At 43.9% G+C, this 15952-nt stretch overlaps 1 protein-coding gene across 2 annotated transcripts in view; it reads left to right on the forward strand.

Annotated features, from left to right (window-relative positions):
• The first annotated feature begins 1021 nt into the window (after positions 1 to 1021).
• The window catches only part of CYB5R4 (cytochrome b5 reductase 4), a 94675-nt gene continuing 79744 nt past the window's right edge, over positions 1022 to 15952 (forward strand). Inside the window, exons 1-2 of one of the 2 annotated variants that reach the window (XM_082634367.1) lie at positions 1022 to 1373; positions 6368 to 6521. In XM_082634367.1, the coding sequence (XP_082490493.1) occupies positions 1299 to 1373; positions 6368 to 6521 (229 nt within the window). In that variant the 5' untranslated portion in view covers positions 1022 to 1298. The remainder of the gene's footprint in view (positions 1374 to 6367; positions 6522 to 15952) is intronic. The other variant, XM_082634366.1, reaches the window with a different exon arrangement.

Here is a 15952-nt window from a genome sequence, read left to right on the forward strand (position 1 = left end):
CAGTCTTTGCAGTGGCAAGCAATTGAAATATAAGCATTGATTTCCAGGCACTTTAAGGACAAAGGAATTGAAATAGAGCAAGTTCAAACCATGTTTCAGAGTCAGGAAAAGTTAGTAATGGCAGGAGGATGGAGAGTTACTTAGAACTATATTTCTTTTCCTGAAAACTTCTTCTTTCACTGAGTTCTGCTCTCAGGATATGTGTGTTTCCCAAGAGATATGCAAAAAACCCACCAGGTCACCAATCTGGACCTTGAGCATTAGGGACTGGTGTTTACCTGCACAGTATTTGTGCTGCTATTATTAATATGGTAGAATAGTATGAAAAGCCACAGCCACATTTATTGAGTGCCTACTATTAGCCAGGCACTGTGCTAGGTAATTTGCACTTGACGTCTCACTTAGTTCTTACTAAAACCTAAATCCATGATGCAGATGGGAAATGAGGCATTGAGATACTAAAGTAACCTGCAGAAGGATGCTCATTTATTAACTGCAGGGGTGGCATCCAAACTAAACCTATCTGCCTCTTAAACGTGGCTAGCTGTTCAGAGCTACATTTGGACGTAGGCTGCATCAGTTCCCAGCCCCCTTTATCTTTCAGGGAAGAGAGGAAGTTAGATGAGGAGGAAGAACTTGTGAGTGGGTGAATGGAGCAGAAAGAGACTTTACTAATCTCTGCGACTCCTTCGTTAATCATTAGCGAGAGTTCTTAAAGGGGAAGTGTTCTCTTCACCTAGCAGGAGTGACTGTTTGCATTTGACATCTTAACTCTTAAAGGTTCTCTTTCCTGTACAGCGTGGTGCCTTAGAAGAGAGAGTTTCTGAGAAATCAAAATGCCTTAATTGTATTATTTTATTCCATATTTCAAGCAGTGTGATGGTAGTTCTTCAACAATGGGCAGACACGTGTTCTGGGTTAACAGGCGTCTCCAAGAATTTATTCTCAGATTCAGTCAGCACCAAGGCTTAGGAACAGCTTCACCCTTTAATCTTTCCACGGAATAGCTGTCACCTCTTTGCGGTGCTGAAATTCAGGGTGCGGGACGAAGGGAGCATGCGTACTTTGCCCTGATTCCACCCCCGCCGGCTCTCCGTTGGTCTCGTTGGCTCCGCCCCTCGCGTCCTCGACGTGCTGCGTCATGGCGCGCCTCACCCCGGGCGACCCCGGAAGTGGGTCGGGGGCTCGGCCTCTGCCCGGCCTCGGAGCCGGAGCCGGAGGTGTTACCTTAGAGGGGTCGCGCCGAGCTATCCCGTCGGGCGGCGTACCCCGGGCAGGGCCCGGGCCAAGAGTCCAGGATGCTGAACGTCCCTTCCCACTGTTTCCCGGGCGCCAGCTCGCAGCAGCGCGTCTCCTCCGGGGGGCGTAGCAAGGTAAGCGGGTGACTCCGGCGGTCTCGTGCCGCAGCCCTCACTTCCCGCCAGCGTTTCATGCTCCGGCACAGTCCGTTCTCTCCTTCCGTACCCTCTCCCACCTCCTGTCCCCACCTCTAGCTTTCGTTCCCTCCCGCCCTCGCTGGCGATCTCTCTCAGATCCCATGCCGTTTCCAGCCCTCGAACTCTCCTAACCTCCCTCCCTCTTACGTACTGGCCCCTTTTCTTTCCCATCCCTTTATCCCGTTCTGTCAGTTCCCTTCTTCCAACTCTTTTCCCATTAATTAAATTCAGATGTATGGTAGGGCCAGGCTCTGTGCGTCCCATATTGTAGGAACTCAGTATTAGCTTCCTTCCTTCAACATAACCTCCTCTCCGTTCTTTTGTTCACTTTCCGAAGGGGTTGTGAGCGATGTGAGTTCCCTAGAAGAGAGGAAAGGCTGAGCACTAGCGACAGAGACCAGTCATCATCCCGCCAAGGGTGGGGACTCCGGGAGCTAGGGAAGATTGGAGAAGCGAGAACAAGTGTCTGCAAACCTCCAGTTAGGTTTACGGACACTTCTCCAAGTCACACTGCCTTTCTCTCTTCCTCTGGTACCTGATTGTTTTATCAATGCCTTTTCTACTGATGTTATTTGCTGACTCTGAAGCTAATATAATACTCTTTAACTTTTTGTTGCACGTAGCTTCTGTTACCAACAGGTGGAACACAAATGTGTTTTATATTTGCAGAATTTAATAGAATTGTCTCCTGTGTTTATTGCAACATGAATGTTGCTTGCTTCTGTTGATTATTAGTTCCTCATTCAATAACCACATCTTCATGTTTTGTTTTCAAGACTTCCACCTACTCAGGCCACTCCTTTTTCATTTCTGGGCTCTTGAGCCTTAGCATTGACATCATTTGGGAACTTCACCAACTTTCTCTATGTTCTCCACATGGACCTGGAGTTTGACTTTAGATCACAATTATGGGTTCAGGGATCTGTAGCTTTCATTAGATTTTCAGAAGTCTATAACCCCAACTGTAATAATCATAAAGCTGAGATTTAGTGCTTGCTGAAGACCTCAGTGCTTTACATGTATTAACTGTTTACTCTTTCTAATGATCCTGTGAAGTGGGTGCTTTCGTTTTCTCCATTTCACAGAAAAGAAAACTGGTTAAGAAATGCTGCCTTGGACCCAGTAGGCTTGATGTGATGTGACTCTGACTGTGACTTTTCACTTATTGCTGCATATATTATGCAGCCATCCAGTCGTGTGTCCTCGTCTCCTTGGTGTTTGACCTGCTTCTCTCCTTAAGCTAAGTGCTTGGCTGAATAGTAGAGCCTTTTCAAAGGAAGCATCTCTGGATTAGAGTATGAGAGTTGCCGCCCTTCTCCATTAAAACTACCAGCCATGTGCTCGGTATCATTTAAAGGAGAAAACTTAGAGGCAAAGACGGATGTTTCCCCAGGTGGTGATGGAAAGGGTGAGTCTTTGGGTCCAGAAAGGGAATAAAATACGACTATTGTGCAATTCAAGAGAAAACTCAGACGATTTTTTCCCCCTTTGTGAAATTGTTGCCGAACCAAACTTGAGTTTGCTTTCTTGACGCGCAGTGAAGGCCATCTCCTGATACTGGGTTGTGGTGGAGGAAAGTGCAGCGTTTATTTGCAGGGTGCCAAGCAAGGAGAACGGGCAGCTAGTGCTCAGAACACCCGGACTCCCCGATGGCTTTCAGACAAGCGTTTTCAAAGGCAGCATTTGGGGTGAGGGTCCAGGGAGCATGATTAGCTTGTGGACATTCTTCTGTTTGGTTGGTGGTGAGGTAACAGGGTGATATTTTGGAAATCTCAATCTGCAACCTTCTTGTTCCAACCAGGCTGGGGCCTTTGTGTTTGTGGTCAGCAGTTTCTATCCCTTAGGGTCCTGGTTGCCGTAAAATAACTCAAGGATATGCATCATGTTGTTTTCTGTATCTCTTCAGGAGGGACTAGGAGTCCTGTGACTATTGTTCAAGTGTTAGTAGTTTTCTTGCTGGACTACTTTTCCTTGGTTTCTGCATTTTCTCACTTCTGTAGTCATTAGCTGTTTGATTCTGCTCTTTGGAACTCTGGGAAGGCCTAGGAGACTGAAGCTTTTTCTACAAATAAGAAGCAGAGACATGGAGACCCTACCATATTTGGGTCTCAATACCATATTTATTGAGACCCTACCATATGATGGAGATGTGATCTCTGTTGGGGAGGGGGAAACTTCTGCAAAATTGACACAAGACAGATTAGCAGGAGACAAAGAAACAAACTTAATTGGCATGCACAGAAGTCTTGTAGAAATGGGATCTAATGTTATGAGTCTAAGCTTGTACTGCTCGCAGCACGACAGGCCAATAAGGGGGAGACGAATTGCTGGGGCAAGGAATAATGACTTTATTTGAAAAGCTGGCAAATGGAGAAGCTGGTGGGCTCATCCCTCAAAGAACCATCTTGCCTGAGTTAGAATTCAGGCTTCTTTTATACTAGAAGGGGAGGAAGTAAGGTCAGGCATTCCCTGTTCCCCATCAGCCTCCAGAGAGGATGTGTTAATTTCTTCCTCTCTGCAGTCATTCGCAGGTGGGCCTGGTAGGGATGTTTCCTGTGAGCTAAACGAAGGTATTTTAGCTTAATGCTCATTACCCGGAGAGCCGGGTTCCCAGAGATGGGCCGTTACGTATAATTTAAACTTATAGGCGACATCCCTCTAGTGATTAACTTGTAATAGATTCTTCCCTATTACACTAAGGAGTGGCCAAAGCAGGCAGCTTTTATACTTTTTAGACAGACAGTACATTTGAGAGGAATTGATGGGACAAAGAAACTTAGGTCTGGATACTGAATTGGTAAGGAATTTGAGCAAAGTTTGGGCTTGGGTGGTAAATTAGTAAACAAATAACAAGATTTGTTTACAGGCTTCTTGGCCCTGAATTTCCTATCTCTGGTGAGAAGGATGTGTTTCTACCTCCCAGTACAGGGAGGGCGCCTTTCACATGGGAGATTTATTTGCTGCTTTCAGGGAGACAACGAGGACAGTCAAAGTGTTCCTCTTTCATGGCCTGCCCTGGGCCCCAACATCTCTGTTGTCAAAGAGTTTAGTCCCGCAGGCTTCACAGACGAGTAAAGAGGCAGTTATAAATGCCATAGGGACTGTAACGGTCTGTTATGACCTTGAAGGAGTCGGGGTCAGAAAAGGCTTCTGGAGGAAGTAATGTCTGCGGGGGAGAGAGCGGAATCAGTTTCCATTTACCTAAAAGCATAGAATGGGAAGGGGCAAAAGTTAAAACGTGGAGCTAGTGAGGTAAACTATGACCAGATTATGAAGGGCCTAGTAAACCACTCGAGGGCATTTAGAGACATTATTATGAGGAATATGAGGAGCCACTGAAGGAGGGAGGGTCCTAGCTTAGATGTGCATTTCCAGAAGATTACTTTTAACTACGCTGCAGGTGATAGAATGGTGAAAGAAGTGGTTTGGGGTGGGGAAGGTCATATGTATTCTCACACTTTACTTCATTTATGAAGACCGAGAGACCTAGAGAGTTTTAGCGACGGCAAGAATGGGATGATGTGGACTGGTAAGAAGGAATGTGAAGTTGGAAAGGCACCACACACCTATTAACTTGGTTATTTTGGGGGCAATTGAATATCTAAAATAGATAGGATTCAGGAAAGTGAGATGTGTGTTTTAGTACTTTCGGGCTGCTCTAACCGAATATCATAGGTGGCTTATAAACAACAGAAACTTATTTCTCGCACTTCTGGCGACTGGGAAGTCCAAGATCAATGCACTGGCCAATTCTGTGTCTGGTGAGACCCCGATTCCTGGTTTGTAGCCATCTTTTTAGTGTCCTTACTTGGTGGAAGGGGTGAGGGAACTCTCTAGTGCCTGTTTTATAAGGGCACTAATCCCAACAACTTCATCACCTACCAGAGGCCCTATTTCCTAGTACCATCACATTGAGGATTAGGATTTCAGTCTGTTTTGGGGGGACACAAATAGCAATAAACTTCCTTGGATATGACTGCTTTTATGTTCAACAGTTATCTGGTACTATGTTACAAACTAGTTATACAGGTTAGATGTCTTGAAAAATTTCCACTAGGGTGTCTTAACTGGTTAAAACACTAATTGTACCTCTTATCTAAAAGCTTTGAAAATGTATTTTGTAAAAAAACCCCAAACCCACAAAATCCCAAACATACTGTTTTTAAACCCTCTAGGCAGGAGAAAGCAAAGTTTTGTGCAAAGTCCAGGTAATAAATAGCTTAGGCTTTGAGGGCTTCAGAAGGATTCAGTCTCTTCACCACCACCACCACCACCATGGGTGGAAATTACTCGTAGCTCAAGGGCTATACAGAAACGGGCATAGGCCAGTTTGCCAACCCCTTCCCTAGAGTGTGACAGTTTAGAGACATTATTATAAGGAACATGGGGAGCCACAGTTTTATTATTTTCCATTATTTGATAACCTTTGTTTCTCGGTGGATTCTTAGAAAACATATTACCATCTCATGTGATTTCTAATATTCTGTGTACGTTCAAAATCCGGAAAATCAGCTTTAGCCAGTTGTTTCTGTTTTCTTCTCTCAAATCCCTTGATTTTTAAGGCAAAGAAGTTTTGGTCCAAATTGGTAAGTGACTAGAACATATTAGCCATAGAGCCAGGACCAAAATTTGTTTTCTGACTCTGGGTTCAGTACTGTCCTTGTACTGTGATACCATTTGGGTGCGCATTTGTGTGCCAGACTTTCTAAGACCCACCTCGTGGCTCAGGTACTTTATATAGGGTTCCATTTATAATTCTAATACCACCTCCTAAAGCTGAAGAAGATTTTTAGAATTGTTATATTTGAGTTTTCTTACCTTTTGGAGTGGGAATCAATAATGAAGTGGCCTGAGGACCAGCAGCAGGAAGGGGAAGGGAAAGCAGCTTATTGGAAAAAGCCACATTGAATTCTTCCCTTTTCCTTTTTGAGGTCCCTCTGAAACAGGGCAGAAGTCTTATGGATTGGATTCGACTGACCAAAAGTGGAAAGGACCTAACAGGATTAAAAGGAAGATTAATTGAAGTAACTGAAGAAGAACTTAAAAAACACAACAAGAAAGATGATTGTTGGATATGCATAAGAGGTAGGTGGTATTTATTATGTACTGCAAAACATTTTGGCTAGGATTTCCAGTTGTAATGCTATACAACCCCTTGGTCCTGTTATTTGGTGATATGATATGCAATTAGATAACAAAAATATGCCTTACACTGGGCAATAAATTCTCTAATTCTGAATTTGGGTCTGAATTAGGGCAGTATTTCTTCTCTAAGTCACTGTTCACATAGCATCCCCGTACTGTATTCCCTTTGAAAGAAAACAAGTGTTTACCAGGCAATTTAATCCCAAAGTAATAAAATTATTCAGTAACACCTAGTTTATATGGAATAATGTTCCACCTTTGTGCCGTGTAACAGAATTCTGTAGGAAAAAATGTCTCTGAGAATCTAAAGTAAATCAGAAAACCCACATTAAAGCCAAATCTTTAGTTCTCACTTGCAGCACTCTTTATTACTTAATCCACGCTTGTTAGCAATATGAGTTACCTGATTTTCTAGCCCACAGCAAATTAGAAGCCCCAGGCTAGACATGGACAGATGGGGGGAGAGTGAGCAGAGAAAGAATGATAGTTGATGGAAGTAGATCTCATGGTGTCCTACAACCTGGTGTCTGAGAGAGAAGCAAAAACAATAAAGGGCTTGCAGCTGTGCACTGGGTCTCCATAGCAATGTCCTGAGTCATCCAGACGGGGTTCAGTATACCCACTATCCTCAGTTTAAAGAAGAAAGGAAGTGTGTCATTTATGGCTGTTATCGCGGTTGTAATTTTATCATTGTATAATTTTGGTTTGTTGTCAGTTATCCTGATGACACTGTCACCTGTATGGGGGCAGGGACCATGTCAGTCACCTGCTGTGTCCTCGGTGCCTGGCACCTAGAGGTCATCAGCATGTGTTTGTTGAACTAGTGCAACACATGTCATTCTTTTTTTTTTTTTTTTTTTTTTTAGTTTCCGCTTTGTAACAAAGTGAATCAGTCATACATATACATCTGTTCCCACATCCCTTCCCTCTTGCGTCTCCCTCCCTCCCACTCTCCCCATCCCACCCCTCCAGGCGGTCACAAAGCACCGAGCTGATCTCCCTGTGCTCTGCGGCTGCTTCCCACTAGCTATCTACCTCACGTTTGGTACTGTATATATGTCCATGCCTCTCTGTCGCTTTGTCACAGCTTACCCTTCCCCCTCCCCATATCCTCAAGTCCATTCTCAAGTAGGTCTGTGTCTTTATTCCTGTCTTACCCCTAGGTTCTTCATGACATTTTTTTTTTAAATTCCGTATATATGTGTTAGCATACGGTATTTGTCTTTCTTTTTCTGACTTACTTCACTCTGTATGACAGACTCTAGGTCTATCCACCTCATTACAAATAGCTCAGTTTCGTTTCTTTTTATGGCTGAGTAATATTCCATTGTATATATGTGCCACATCTTCTTTATCCATTCATCCGATGATGGACACTTAGGTTGTTTCCAGCTCCGGGCTATTGTAAATAGAGCTGCAATGAACATTTTGGTACATGACTCTTTTTGAATTATGGTTTTCTCAGGGTATATGCCCAGTAGTGGGATTGCTGGGTCATATGGCAGTTCTATTTGTAGTTTTTTAAGGAACCTCCATACTGTTCTCCATAGTGGCTGTACCAATTCACATTCCCACCAGCAGTGCAAGAGTGTTCCCTTTTCTCCACACCCTCTCCAGCATTTATTGTTTCTAGATTTCTTGATGATGGCCATTCTGACTGGTGTGAGATGATATCTCATTGTAGTTTTGATTTGCATTTCTCTAATGAGCAAAGATGTTGAGCATCCTTTCATGTGTTTGTTGGCAGTCTGTATATCTTCTTTGGAGAAATGCCTATTTAAGTCTTCTGCCCATTTTTGGATTGGGTTGTTTGTTTTTTTGCTATTGAGCTGCATGAGCTGTTTATAAATTTTGGAGATTAATCCTTTGTCAGTTGCTTCATTTGCAAATATTTTCTCCCATTCTGAGGGTTGTCTTTTGGTCTTGTTTATGGTTTCCTTTGCTGTGCAAAAGCTTTTAAGTTTCATTAGGTCCCATGTGTTTATCTTTGTTTTTATTTCCATTTCTCTAGGAGGTGGGTCCAAAAGGATCTTGCTGTGATTTATGTCATAGAGTGTTTTACCTATGTTTTCCTCTAAGAGTTTGATAGTTTCTTGTCTTACATTTAGGTCTTTAATCCATTTTGAGCTTATTTTTGTGTATGGTGTTAGAGAATGATCTAATCTCAAACTTTTACATGTCCCTGTCCAGTTTTCCCAGCACCACTTATTGAAGAGGCTGTCCTTTCTCCACTGTACATTCCTGCCTCCTTTATCAAAGATAAGTTGGCCATATGTGCGTGGGTTTATCTCTGGGCTTTCTATCCTGATCCACTGATCTATCTTTCTGTTTTTATGCCAGTACCATACTGTCTTGATTACTGTAGCTTTGTAGTATAGTCTGAAGTCAGGGAACCTGATTCCTCCAGCTCCGTTTTTCGTTCTCAAGATTGCTTTGGCTATTCGGGGACTTTTGTTTTTCCAAACAAATTTTGAAATTTTTTGTTCTAGTTCTGTGAAAAATGCCAGTGGTAGTTTGATAGGGATTGCATTGAATCTGTAGATTGCTTTGGGTAGTAGAGTCATTTTCACAATATTGATTCTTCCAATCCAGGAGCATGGTATATCTCTCCATCTATTTGTATCATCTTTAATTTCTTTCATCAGTGTCTTATAATTTTCTGTATACAGGTCTTTTGTCTCCTTACGTAGGTTTATTCCTAGATATTTTATTCTTTTTTTTTTTTTGCTGTACGCGGGCCTCTCACTGTTGTGGCCTCTCCCGTTGCGGAGCACAGGCTCCGGACGCACAGGCTCAGCGGCCATGGCTCACGGGCCCAGCTGCTCCGCGGCATATGGGATCCTCCCAGACCGGGGCACGAACCCGTATCCCCTGCATCGGCAGGCGGACTCTCAACCACTGCGCCACCAGGGAGGCCCTTTTATTCTTTTTGTTGCGATGGTAAATGGGAGTGTTTCCTTGATTTCACTTTCAGATTTTTTATCATTAGTATATAGGAATGCCAGAGATTTCTGTGCATTAATTTTGTATCCTGCAACTTTACCAAATTCATTGATTAACTCTAGTAGTTTTCTGGTTGCATCTTTAGGATTCTCTATGTATAGTATCATGTCATCTGCAAACAGTGACAGCTTTACTTCTTCTTTTCCGATTTGGATTCCTTTTATTTCCTTTTCTTCTCTGATTGCTGTGGCTAAAACTTCCAAAACTAGGTTGAATAAGAGTGGTGAGAGTGGGCAGCCTTGTCTTGTTCCTGATCTTAGTGGAAATGGTTTCAGTTTTTCACCATTGAGGACAATGTTGGCTGTGGGTTTGTCATATATGGCCTTTATTATGTTGAGGAAAGATCCCTCTATGCCTACTTTCTGCAGGGTTTTTATCATAAATGGGTGTTGAATTTTGTCAAAAGCTTTCTCTGCATCTACTGAGATGATCATATGGTTTTTCTCCTTCAACTTGTTAATATGGTGTATCACATTGATTGATTTGCGTGTATTGAAGAATCCTTGCATTCCTGGAATAAACCCCACTTGATCATGGTGTATGATCCTTTTAATGTGCTGTTGGATTCTGTTTGCTAGTATTTTGTTGAGGATTTTTGCATCTATGTTCATCAGTGATATTGGCCTGTAGTTTTCTTTCTTTGTGACATCCTTGCCTGGTTTTGGTATCGAGGCGATGGTGGCCTTGTAGAATGAGTTTGGGAGTGTTCCTTCCTCTGATTTTGTTTGGAAGAGTTTGAGAAGGATGGGTGTTAGCTCTTCTCTAATTGTTTGATAGAATTCGCCTGTGAAGCCATCTGGTCCTGGGCTTTTGTTTGACGGAAGATTTTTAATCACAGTTTCAATTTCAGTGCTTGTGACTGGTCTATTCATATTTTCTATTTCTTCCTGAGTCAGTCTTGGCAGGTTGTGCATTTCTAAGAATTTGTCCATTTCTTCCAGGTTGTCCATTTTATTGGCATAGAGTTGCTTATAGTAATCTCTCATGATCTTTTGTATTTCTGCAGTGTCAGTTGTTACTTCTCCTTTTTTATTTCTAATTCTATTGATTTGAGTCTTCTCCCTTCTTTTCTTGATGAGTCTGGCTAATGGTTTGTCAATTTTGTTTATCTTCTCAAAGAACCAGCTTTTAGTTTGGTTGATCTTTGCTATCGTTTCCTTCATTTCTTTTTCATTTATTTCTGATCTGATCTTTATGATTTCTTTCCTTCTGCTAGCTTTGGGGGTTTTTTGTTCTTCTTTCTCTAATTGCTTTAGGTGCACGGTCAGGTTGTTTACTCGAAATGTTTCCTGTTTCTTAAGGTGGGATTGTATTGCTATAAACTTCCCCCTTAGAACTGCTTTTGCTGCGTCCCATAGGTTTTGGGTCATCGTGTCTCCATTGTCATTTGTTTCTAGGTATTTTTTAATTTCCTCTTTGATTTCTTCAGTGATCACTTTGTTATTGAGTAGTGTATTGTTTAGCCTCCATGTGTTTGTATTTTTTACAGATCTTTTCCTGTAATTGATGTCTAGTCTCATAGCATTGTGGTCGGAAAAGATACTTGATACAATTTCAATTTTCTTAAATTTACCAAGGCTTGATTTGTGACCCAAGATATGATCTATCCTGGAGAATGTTCCATGAGCACTTGAGAAAAATGTGTATTCTGTTGTTTTTGGATGGAATGTCCTATAAATATCAACTAAGTCCATCTTGTTTAATGTATCATTTAAAGCTTGTGTCTCCTTATTTATTTTCATTTTGGATGATCTGTCCATTGGTGAAAGTGGGGTGTTAAAGTCCCCTACTATGATTGTGTTACTGTCGATTTCCCCTTTTATGGCTGTTAGTATTTGCCTTATGTATTGAGGTGCTCCTATGTTGGGTGCATAAATATTTACAATTGTTATATCTTCTTCTTGGATTGATCCCTTTATCGTTATGTAGTGTCCTTCTTTGTCTCTTCTAATAGTCTTTATTTTAAAGTCTATTTTGTCTGATATAAGAATTGCTACTCCAGCTTTCTTTTATTTTATTTTATTTTATTTTTTATTTATTTTTTTTTTTTTTTGCTGTACGCGGGCCTCTCACTGCTGTGGCCTCTCCCGTTGCGGAGCACAGGCTCCGGACACACAGGCTCCGCGGCCATGGCTCGCGGGCCCAGCCGCTCCGCGGCATGTGGGATCTTCCGGGATCGGGGCACGAACCCGTGTCCCCTGCATCGGCAGGCGGACTCTCAATCACTGCGCCACCAGGGAAGCCCTCCAGCTTTCTTTTGATTTCCATTTGCATGGAATATCTTTTTCCATCCCCTTACTTTCAATCTGTATGTGTCTCTAGGTCTGAAGTGGGTCTCTTGTAGACAGCATATATATGGGTCTTGTTTTTGTATCCATTCAGCCACTCTGTGTCTTTTGGTGGGAGCATTTAGTCCATTTACATTTAAGGTAATTATTGATATGTATGTTCCTATTCCCATTTCCTTAATGGCTTTGGGTTCGTTATTGTAGGTATATTCCTTCTGTTGTGTTTCTTGCCTAGAGAAGTTCCTTTAGCATTTGTTGTAAAGCTGCTTTGGTGGTGCTGAACTCTCTCAGCTTTTGCTTACTTTGTAAAGGTTTTAATTTCTCCATCAAATCTGAATGAGATCCTTGCTGGGTAGAGTAATCTTGGTTGCAGGTTTCTCTCCTTCATCACTTTAATTATGTCCTGCCACTCCCTTCTGGCTTGTAGAGTTTCTGCTGAGAGATCAGCTGTTAACCTGATGGGGATTCCCTTGTGTGTTATTTGTTGTTTTTGCCTTGCTGCTTTTAATATGATTTCTTTGTGTTTAATTTTTGACAGTTTGATTAATATGTGTCTTGGTGTATTTCTCCTTGGATTTATTCTGTATGGGACTCTCTGTGCCTCCTGGACTTGATTAACTATTTCCTTTCCCATATTGGGGAAGTTTTCAACTATAATCTCTTCAAATATTTTCTCAGTCCCTTTCTTTTTCTCTTCTTCTTCTGGAACCCCTATAATTCGAATGTTGGTGCGTTTAATGTTGTCCCAGAGGTCTCTGAGACTGTCCTCTGTTCTTTTCATTCTTTTTTCTTTATTTTGCTCTGCATCAGTTATTTCCACTATTTTATCTTCCACCTCACTTATCCGTTCTTCTGCCTCAGTTATTCTGCTATTGATCCCATCTAGAGTATTTTTCATTTCATTTATTGTGTTTTTAATCGATGCTTGATTCATCTTTAGTTCTTCTAGGTCCTTGTTAACTGTTTCTTGCATTTTGTCTATTCTATTTCCAAGATTATGGATCTTGGAAATAGAATCTTGGATCAGCTTTACTATCATTATTCTGAATTCTTTTTCAGGTAGACTGCCTATTACCTCTTCATTTGTTAGGTCTGGTAGGTTTTTATCTTGCTCCTTCACCTGCTGTGTGCTTTTCTGTCTTCTCATTTTGCTTATGTTACTGTGTTTGGGGTCTCCTTTTTGCAGGCTGCAGATTCGTAGTTCCCGTTGTTTTTGGTGTCTGACCCCAGTGGCTAAGGTTGTTTCAGTAGGTTGTGTAGGCTTCCTGGTGGGGGGGACTAATGCCTGTGTTCTGGTGGTTGAGGCTCGATCTTGTCTTTCTGGTGGACAGGTCCACGTCTGGTGGTGTGTTTTGGGGTGCCTATGGCCTTATTATGTTTTTAGGTAGCCTCTCTGCTAATGGGTGGGGTGGTGTTCCTGCCTTGCTAGTTGCTTGGCATAGGGTGACCAGCACTGTAGCTTGCTGGTCGTTGACTGAAGCTGGGTGCTGGTGTTGGGATGGAGATCTCTGGGAGATTTTCGCTGCTTGATATTATGTGGAGCTGGGAGGTCTCTTGTGGACCCGTGTCCTGAAGTTGGCTCTCCCACTTCAGAGGCACAGCACTGGCTCCTGGCTGCAGCACCAAGAGCCTTTCATCCACCCGGCGCAGAGTAACAGGGAGAAAAAGTAGAAAGAAAGAATTAGTAGAAGAAAGAAAGAGAGAGAAAGAAAGGAAGAAGGGAAGGAAGAAAGGAAGGAAGGAAGAAAGAAAGAAAGGAGGGAGGGAGGGAGGAAGGATGGAAAGAGAGAAGGAAAGAAAGGAGGGAGGGAAGGAGGAAGGAAAGAAAAAGAAAGTGGAAAGAAGAAGGGTGGGAGGGAGGGAGGGAGGAAAGAAAAAGAAAGGAAAGGAGGAGCGGAGGGAGGGAGGGAGGAAGGGAAGGTAGGAAAAAAAGAAAGAGCAGGTAAAGTAAAATAGAATAAAGTATGAAATATAGTAGCGTTATTAAAATTAGAAAGTAATTATTGAAAAAAAAAAAACGGACCGATAGTACCCTGGGACATATGGTGGAAGCAAAGCTATACAGAGAGAATCTTACACAGAAGATTACACATACACATTCACAAAAAGAGAGCAGGGGGAAAAATCAAAAATCTTGCTCTCCAAGTCCACCTCCTCAATTTGGGATAATTCGTTGTAAAAAGAGGAAAAGGGCGAGAAGTCTGAAATCTTGCTCTCTAAGTCCACCTCCTTAATTTGGGATAATTCGTTGTAAAAAGAGGAAAAGGGGGGAAAGTCTTAAATCTTGTCCTCAAAGTCCACTTCCTCAATTTGGGATGATTCGCTGTCCATTCATGCACTCCACAGACGCAGGGCACATCATATGGACCGTGGAGCTTTAATCCGCTGCCTCCGAGGCTGCACAGAGAGATTTCCCTGTCTCTGCTCTGCTCTCACAGCTCCCGGGTCTCAGCCTTGGACCTGGCCCCACCTCTGCGCGTAGGTCACCGGAGGGCGTCCGTTCTTCGCTCAGACAGGATGGGTTTAAAGGAGCCGCTGATTCGGGGGCTCTGGCTCACTCAGGCAGAGGGGAGGGAGGGGCGCGCAGTGTGGGGCGGGCCTGCGGCGGCAGAGGCCGGCGTGACGTTGCAGCAGCCCGTGGCGCTCCGTGCGCTTTCCCGGGAAAGCCGTCCCCGGGTCTCGGGACCCCGGCAGTGGCGGGGTGCACAGGCCCCCTGGAAGGCGGGGCGGACCGTGACCCGCGCTCGCACACAGGCCCCGCGGCGGCGGCGGCGGGCGGCGGCGGCGGGCGGCGGCGGCCCACGCCCGTCTCCGAGGTCCGCGCCTTACCCGCGGCTGGCGCCTGTCTCCGGCGCTTCCCCAAGCAGCCCTCTTAATGCCCTCTCCTCGCGCACCAGGAAACAAAAGGGAAAAAAGTCTCTTGCCTCTTCGGCAGCTCCAGACCCTTTCCCGGACTCCCTCCGGGCTAGCCGTGGTGCACTAACCCCTTCAGGCTCTCTTCCTGCCGCCAGCCCCAGTCCTCTCCCTGCGCTCCGACTGAAAGCCGATACCCGAGCCTCAGCTCCCAGCCCCGCCCGCCACGGCTGGCCGAGCAGACAAGCCTCTCGGGCTGGTGTATGCCTGAGGGCACCGGTCCTCTGTGCGGGAATCTCTCCGCTTTGCCCTCCGCACCCCTGTGGCTGTGCTCTCCTCCACTACTCCGAAGCTTTCCCCCTCCGCCACCTGCAGTCTCCGCCCGCGAAGGGGCTTGTAGTGTGTAGAAACCTTCCCTCCTTCACGGCTCCCTCCCACTGGTGCAGGTCCCGTCCCTATCCTATTGTCTCTGTTTATTCTTTTTTTCTTTTGTCCTACCCAGGTATGTGGGGAATTTCTTGCCTTTTGGGGGGTCTGAGGTCTTCTGTCAGCGTTCAGTAGGTGTTCTGTAGGAGTTGTTCCACGTGTAGATGAATTTCTGATGTATCTGTGGGGAGGAAGGTGATCTCCGCGTCTTACTATTCCGCCATCTTCCTCCGGGCCCCCACATGTCATTCTTAAGAAATTTGATTACTTGAAGAGGTGTGTGGTTGTCACAGTAGATCAGTAGTATAGTAAATGGAAAGACACCAGTCTCACTGTTAGTTTGCTAGGGATACCCAAACAGAATTCAACAAACCGGGCGGCGTAAACAACAGAAATGTATTATCTCACAGTTCTGGAGGCTGAACTTTAAGATCAGGACATCTTCTTTGGGCTTGAAGAAGAATCCGTTCCATGCCTCTCGCCTCTCTTCTGCTGGTCTGCTGGCAATCTTTGGAGTTGCTTGGCTTGTGGTATCATCACTCTGATCTCTGACTTCATCTTTATATGGCATTCTTCCTGTGTGATTGTCTGGGTCCAAATTTGCTGTTTTTATAAGGACATGGGTCATATTGGAGGAGGGGCCTGCCCTACTCTAATATGACCTCATCTAATTACATCTGCATTGACGCTGTATCCACATAAGGTCATGTTCTGAAGTATTGCAAGTTAGGATTTCAATGTATGAATTTGGGGGTATACAATTCAATCCATAATAGATATAATTAGAGTGTGGAATGCTTT

This window comes from Mesoplodon mirus (genome assembly GCF_964341445.2).
Source record: "Mesoplodon mirus genome assembly, chromosome: 10".
Taxonomy (NCBI): Eukaryota; Metazoa; Chordata; class Mammalia; order Artiodactyla; family Ziphiidae; genus Mesoplodon; species Mesoplodon mirus.